The sequence below is a fragment of the Egretta garzetta genome, unplaced genomic scaffold, assembly GCF_000687185.1.
Source record: "Egretta garzetta isolate BGI_Z169 unplaced genomic scaffold, ASM68718v1 scaffold576, whole genome shotgun sequence".
Lineage (NCBI taxonomy): Eukaryota > Metazoa > Chordata > Aves > Pelecaniformes > Ardeidae > Egretta > Egretta garzetta.
Window position 1 is genome coordinate 34,546 of NW_009260074.1, and position 6,736 is coordinate 41,281.

A 6,736-nucleotide genomic window follows, 5' to 3' on the forward strand; every position below is an offset into this window, starting at 1 on the left:
TGATTTAAATCCAGGCAGCTCTGAATTAAACCTGGGTGCCTGCGAATTAAACCCAGGTAACTTTGAATTTAATCCAGGTACCTGTGGATTAAACCTGGGTACCCACAGACTACGCCTGGGTAACTCGGAATTAAACCTGGGTGCCTTTGAACTAAATCCAGGTATCTGCAAATTAAACCCGGGTGCCTGCGAATTAAACCCAGGTGCCTGCAAATTAAACCTGGGTACCCAGAGACTAAGCCTGGGTAACTCTGAATTAAACATGGGTACCTTTGAATTAAACCCAGGTGCCTGCAAATTAAACCTGGGTACCCAGAGACTAAGCCTGGGTAACTCTGAATTAAACATGGGTACCTTTGAATTAAACCCAGGTGCCTGCAAATTAAACCTGGGTACCCAGAGACTAAGCCTGGGTAACTCTGAATTAAACATGGGTACCTTTGAATTAAACCCAGGTGCCTGCAAATTAAACCTGGGTACCCAGAGACTAAGCCTGGGTAACTCTGAATTAAACATGGGTACCTTTGAATTAAACCCAGGTGCCTGCAAATTAAACCTGGGTGCCTGCAAATTCTGGGTAATTTAGGATTAAAGCCAGGTACTTTTAAATTTAAAACCAAGTACCTGTGATTTAAACGCAGGTATTTCTGAATTAAACCCGGGTACCTTTGAACTAAACCCGGCTATCTGCGAATTAAAGCTGGGTACCTTTGAATTAAACCCAGGTACCTTTGATTTAAACCCAGGTGCCTGCAAATTAAACCTGGGTGCCTGCAAATTCTGGGTAATTTAGGATTAAACACAGGTACCTGCAAATAAAACCTGGCTATTTCTGAATTAAACTTGGATACCCAGGAATTAAACCCGAGGGATCTTCAACTCTAAGACGCCACGAAGTCCTAGCCCACTATTAAGCCAGGCTTATGTTAATGCTTCTCCTCCTCAAGACAGAACCAGTAACTCGTTAGCAGAAGCACTCAAAGATTTGCCAAAAGCAGCTCCGGAACCCCAGAAATGGGTTTTCCAGCATTGCTGAGCCAGCTCTAACCCCGACTTTTCATCCTTAACTTTTAAGCCTTCCTAAAACGTACCCGCGCTGCTGAAAGCCTCGAGCAAGCTGCAAAGCTTTTTCCTTTACGCGATAGCATCAAACAGGCAGATAAACGCGATTTTCGGGCAATTTCAGAAGCAAAGCAAAACTAAGCACCACAAACTAACTTAAGCTCAGATTTAACTGCTAAAATTTTAATCGCTACTGATAATTAATGTGGCGGATTTCTCCCCCTGCCACTGACCAGTCTTTGGCGGGTCCTGGGAAGCATCTCCCAAATGATTTGGGCGATAAAATAATCCCGCTCAGCTGAGGGGTGAGGACCGACAGGCATCAAATTTGGTGCCTAGCAAAAATAAGCCAGGTTTTAAGTTGCCTGAGCCCAAGCGCTGATGCTTGAAGCCGGGAGAAGCATCCAAGGTGCTGAATTCCCAGCTGTTTGCAAGTAAAATTCCTCCCTAGACACTTCCAGGATGGAGTTTGGAGTAATTTGCAGCCACTAATTGCTAATTAGGACAGGTTAAACCGGAATAAACCGGAATAACCCTCTCGATCGGCACCTCCGGTGCTCAAGGCAAAGGCTCAGACCCAGCTCCTACGCTACAAAACCGGAAATATTATTTTTCTTCTCCCTTTGAAGCTTCCTATTTTCAGAGTTTCAGCAGATTTTGGGGCAAAACGCTCCCGATCGAAGCAAATGCTGCGGTTAATTGCCGAGCTACGCAGAAGGAGGGAGACATCGCATGGGTTCAAGCGGGTCAAATAAAAATAATTCAGGTTTTACAAAGCACCGGATCGCAGGAAGGCACGAGGCAACTCACAGGAGCCACCGCAAAGCAAACCCACAATTTAAGGAGAATAAAACGGGAGTCGCAATTAATCGCCGTTAATTCTCGCTTATGATTTCGTCGCGTCCACGTTTGCTTACGCGCCTGAGCACCAACCGCCTCCGGGTTGGTTTTTTTTTTTTTGCAAAGGCAAAAATCAAGGTAAAACCCCCCCCAAGCCCCCACGTTATCGACGTTCACCGCCCGCTTTAAAATGGCAAATATCTATCGCACAAAGTAACTCCCCCCCTCCGGCAGCTCCATGGGCAAATAAAAGCCTCGTTAACAGAGAAGATCGTTAAAACGCCAGGTCTTATTAAAAATCGCAGGGCAAATTTTCGAGCTCCCCAAGCAGATTTTAAATCGCAATCTCCGCCGAAGCCAGCGCAGGCGTGGCCACGGTCGTCCTCCAGGAGAGAAGGAACCGATGAATGTTTTACAACAACGAAACAAAGCGTCCCGTCCCGATAAGGGTCATTAAATCGTCATCGTAAACGAGCCGTGTCAAAGATACATCTTAAAATGTCCAAAAAGGCCTAAAAAAGTCTTAAAATGTCTAAAAAAAGGTCTTAAAAGGTCTAAAAAAGCCTTAAAAGTTCTTAATGCGTCTTAAAAGGTCTTTGAAAATGTCTTAAAACATATTAAAACGTCTTAAAACATCTTAAAAGGCCTAAAAAAGCCTTAAAATGACTAGAAAAAGTCTTAAAAGGTCCAAAAAGCATCTTAAAAGGTCTTTGAAAATGTCTTAAAACATATGAAAATGTCTTAAAACATGTTAAAAGGCCTAAAAAAGTCTTAAAAGGTATTGAAGCGTCTTAAAAGGTCTTTGAAAACGTCTCAAAATGCCTAAAACAGTCTTAAAATGTCTAAAACAACCTTAAAAAAAATCTTAGCAATCTAAAAAAAGTCTTAACAATCTAAAAAAAAGTCTTAAAAGGTCTAAAAAAATCGTTAAAGGCCTAAAAAGGTCTTAGAAGGTCTTGAAGCATCTTAAAAGGTCTTTGAAAATGTCTTACAATGTCTTAAAATGCCTTGAAACGTCTTAAAAGGTCTAAAAAAGCCTTAAAAGGTCTAAAAAGTCTCAGAAGGTCTTAAAAGGTCTCTGAAAAATTTATTAAAACACCTTAAAAGGTCTTAAAACACCTTAAAAGTGTCCAAAAGTCTTAAGAAGTCTAAAATAAAGTCTTAAAAGGTCTAAAAAAGCCTTAAAAGTTCTTAAAGTGTCTTAAAAGGTCTCTGAAAATGTCTTAAAACGTCTGAAAAGGTCTAAAAAAGTATTTAAAGGTCTAAAAAAGTCTTAAAATGTTTAGAACAGTCTTTAAAAGCCTAAAAAAAAGTCTAAACAGTCTAAAAAAAAGTCTAAAAAGGCCTAAAAAAAGTCTAAAAAGGCCTAAAAAAGTCTAAAAAGGGCTAAAAAAAGTCTAAAAAGGGCTAAAAAAAGTCTAAAAAGGGCTAAAAAAAGTCTAAAAAGGGCTAAAAAAAGTCTAAAAAGGGCTAAAAAAAGTCTAAAAAGGGCTAAAAAAAGTCTAAAAAGGGCTAAAAAAAGTCTAAAAAGGGCTAAAAAAAGTCTAAAAAGGGCTAAAAAAAGTCTAAAAAGGGCTAAAAAAAGTCTAAAAAGGGCTAAAAAAAGTCTAAAAAGGGCTAAAAAAAGTCTAAAAAGGCCTAAAAAAGTCTTAGAAGGTCTTTGAAAATTTCTTAAAACGTCTTAAAATGTCTAGAACAGTCTTTAAAAGCCTAAAAAAAAGTCTAAAAAGGCCTAAAAAAGTCTAAAAAGGCCTAAAAAAGTCTTAGAAGGTCTTAAGGCGTCTTAGAAGGTCTTTGAAAATTTCTTAAAATGTCCTAAAATGTCTAAAAAGTCTTAAAAGGTCAAAAAAATTTCTTAAGAGGTCTAAAAAAAGCCTTAAAAGGCCTAAAAAAGTCTTGAAACGTCTTAAAAGTGTCTTAAAAGGTCTCTGAAAATGTCTTAAAACATCTGAAAAGGTCTAAAAAAGTCTTAAAATGTCTAGAACAGTCTTTAAAAGCCTAAAAAAAAGTCTAAAAAGGCCTAAAAAAGTCTAAAAAGGCCTAAAAAAGTCTTAGAAGGTCTTAAGGCGTCTTAGAAGGTCTTTGAAAATTTCTTAAAATGTCCTAAAATGTCTAAAAAGTCTTAAAAGGTCAAAAAAATTTCTTAAGAGGTCTAAAAAAAGCCTTAAAAGGCCTAAAAAAGTCTTGAAAGGTCTTAAAAGTGTCTTAAAAAGGTCTCTGAAAATGTCTTAAAATGCCTTAAAATGCCTTAAAATGTCTTAAAATGCCTTAAAAGGCCTAAAAAAGTCTTGAAAGGTCTTAAAAGTGTCTTAAAAAGGTCTCTGAAAATGTCTTAAAATGCCTTAAAATGCCTTAAAATGTCTTAAAATGCCTTAAAAGGCCTAAAAAAGTCTTGAAAGGTCTTAAAAGTGTCTTAAAAAGGTCTCTGAAAATGTCTTAAAATGCCTTAAAATGCCTTAAAATGTCTTAAAATGCCTTAAAAGGCCTAAAAAAGTCTTGAAAGGTCTTAAAAGTGTCTTAAAAAGGTCTCTGAAAATGTCTTAAAATGCCTTAAAATGCCTTAAAATGTCTTAAAATGCCTTAAAAGGCCTAAAAAAGTCTTGAAAGGTCTTAAAAGTGTCTTAAAAGGTCTCTGAAAATGTCTTAAAATGTCTCTGAAAATGTCTTAAAACATCTTAAAATGCCTTAAAATGTCTTAAAAGGTCTAGAACAGCCTTAAAAGGTCTTTGAAAAGGTCTTAAAAGGCCTTAAAATCCAACTGGAAGGGGTGCGACGGCCAACGCTGCGAATCCCGGATGGAGACCTCCGGGATACCGGGCAAATCCCTGTGGGCGAGGGGGTTTTCACCGTGAATTTTCCCGGAAAGGGAGGGAAAAAGGGTCGGGAGCGGGGAAAAAAAACTTCCTTGGGATTGGAAATTCGTTAACTAAAAGCAATTAATTCTCTTAATTAAGCTCCTACCCAAAGCATTCTGGGTCAAAGTCAACCCCTGATGGCGAGAGCTCCGGCGTAGCCCGAGGGGATCCGTGCCGGAGCCGCCCTCGGAGCGGGAAGCCAACGCGGATCACGGTCGGTCTACGTCGGCCAAACGAATCCCAACTCCTCCCAGCCGGGCCGGCAAATGCCGGGAAGACGTCGGATTTGGGGCAACGCGGAAGCGCGCTCCTCCGCATCCCGAGCATTTTCCGCTCCGTCGGAAGCGGGTTTTGCCGGAGCGAGCGGCACGGAGGAGATTCCGGGTTTAATTTTGGGTTTAATGAACGCTGCTCGTTGAAATGGGAAGGGTTCGGCACTGGCGCCTTCCTAAAAATTCCCGTCTTAGGCTTCAACATCCCCCGGTACCGCGCGCTCCGGGAGGGATCCCTGAGGTCATCCCTAAAAATCGGCTCCTTTGGGTTCTGAAACCGCCGGAGTTTAGCGGGCAAAGTTTTTTCGGATGGGTCCCGTTCGGCAACGGGATGCGGGGATCAAGGATTTGGGATGAGGCAGTGGTGGCCAACGGGGGGCGGGGATCAAACCGGTTGCTTGGGTTGATTTGGGTTGAAGCGCTGGCGAGCGTGGGAGAAAAATCGAGATTAATTGGCTAAAACCCTGCTGAAGGGCCCAGTTAGGCCGGGCTTTGCTTTTCCTCACGGAGCGCGGGGAGGATTTGGTGCCAATTTACATTTTTTAAGCTTGATTTTAATTTTGGGGGGCGGGATTTCTGCTCCTTTTCCAGTGCTTTTTTGCCCTCCGCGCCCAACCCAGCTTTAAAAATAAACCCGGCTTATTCTCTACCACGTGCAACTCCCCATTTCCCAACCCGTCGGAGATGTCTAAGTCTTACCGTTGACTTAAGGGCTGGGATAAGCCCAGCTTAACCTCCAGAGTCCAAGCTTTAAGCGACGGCACAAGCTTTGCTTCCCTAAACCCACGGAGGGAATGCTAGGCAAGGAAAGAGCAATTAATTAAGAACAACGCGAGCTCGGCCTAATTTAAACCCGGACGACGGCGGTAAGGAGGGAGGAGCAAAGAATTAGGCGGAGCAGAGGCCGTGCCGCTGATTTAAAATTTTAAATTTCAGTTGAAATCTGGTTTTTTTCCTCAAAACCCACCCGGAAAAAGACACGGAATCACCCCCCCAGCTCCCCCCGCCGCGTTTTCCGGCCTCCTCATCCTGGTTTTCTGAAACGACAAATCCAGGTCGTTAAGCAAAGATTAACCTCAGCGCCCACCGGGGGTTTTTTTGGCACCCATGACCCGAGTTGAGCAAGGAAAAGCTTCGGAAAAATCACGGTGTTGGGCTTAAAAGCGCCGGGGCAAACGGCCGCGTCGGCCATGTTGAGCCCAAAACGTAACCGCGTTTCCGACGGGGTTTTATTTTTTTGGTTTTGTTTACGATTAGAAAGCCCCCAAAAATAGAAAATAAAATTAAATTAAAAGACCGAGCCAGGAATGAAAACGTATTTATTTATACAGAAAGCAGGTCTAGGACTGAGCCGTGAAATAAGCTGAGTCTAACCTGTTTCCGACTCCTCGCTGTCGGAGGAGCTGGACTCGCTGGTGCTCTCCGACTCCGAGGAGGAGAACCCCTTCATCTTGGAGGAACCAGCCAGGACGTCCACCTTCTCCGCTGCAGGGAGAGAGGGCGCGGCATCGTTAGGGCTTAATTAAGGAGCAGAGGCCTGCCTGCTGCTGCTGCTCCTCCTAAACCTGCAGCTCCTCCTAAACATCCCCTCCTAAACCTGCCTGCTCCTCCTAAGCCTGCAGCTCCTCCTAAAGATCCCCTCCTAAACCTGCCTGCTGCTGCTGCTCCTCCTAAACCTGCCTGCTCCTCCTCAACCTCCCCTCCCCA

The 6,736-nt window shown here is 42.7% G+C and overlaps 1 protein-coding gene and 1 long non-coding RNA gene across 2 annotated transcripts in view; both read right to left on the reverse strand.

The window, feature by feature from the left end:
* Positions 1 to 6,398: 6,398 nt before the first annotated feature.
* LOC104128501 (bromodomain-containing protein 4) overlaps positions 6,399 to 6,736 on the reverse strand; it is a 45,224-nt gene continuing 44,886 nt past the window's right edge. The window contains exon 12 of the mRNA XM_035896783.1: positions 6,399 to 6,514. Coding sequence (XP_035752676.1) covers positions 6,399 to 6,514 — 116 coding nt within the window. The remainder of the gene's footprint in view (positions 6,515 to 6,736) is intronic.
* Positions 6,522 to 6,736, reverse strand: part of LOC118452537 — a 2,754-nt gene continuing 2,539 nt past the window's right edge. The window contains exons 2-3 of the long non-coding RNA XR_004842342.1: positions 6,678 to 6,687; positions 6,522 to 6,645 (exon numbers count right to left, since the gene is read on the reverse strand). This is a non-coding gene — a long non-coding RNA (uncharacterized LOC118452537). The remainder of the gene's footprint in view (positions 6,646 to 6,677; positions 6,688 to 6,736) is intronic.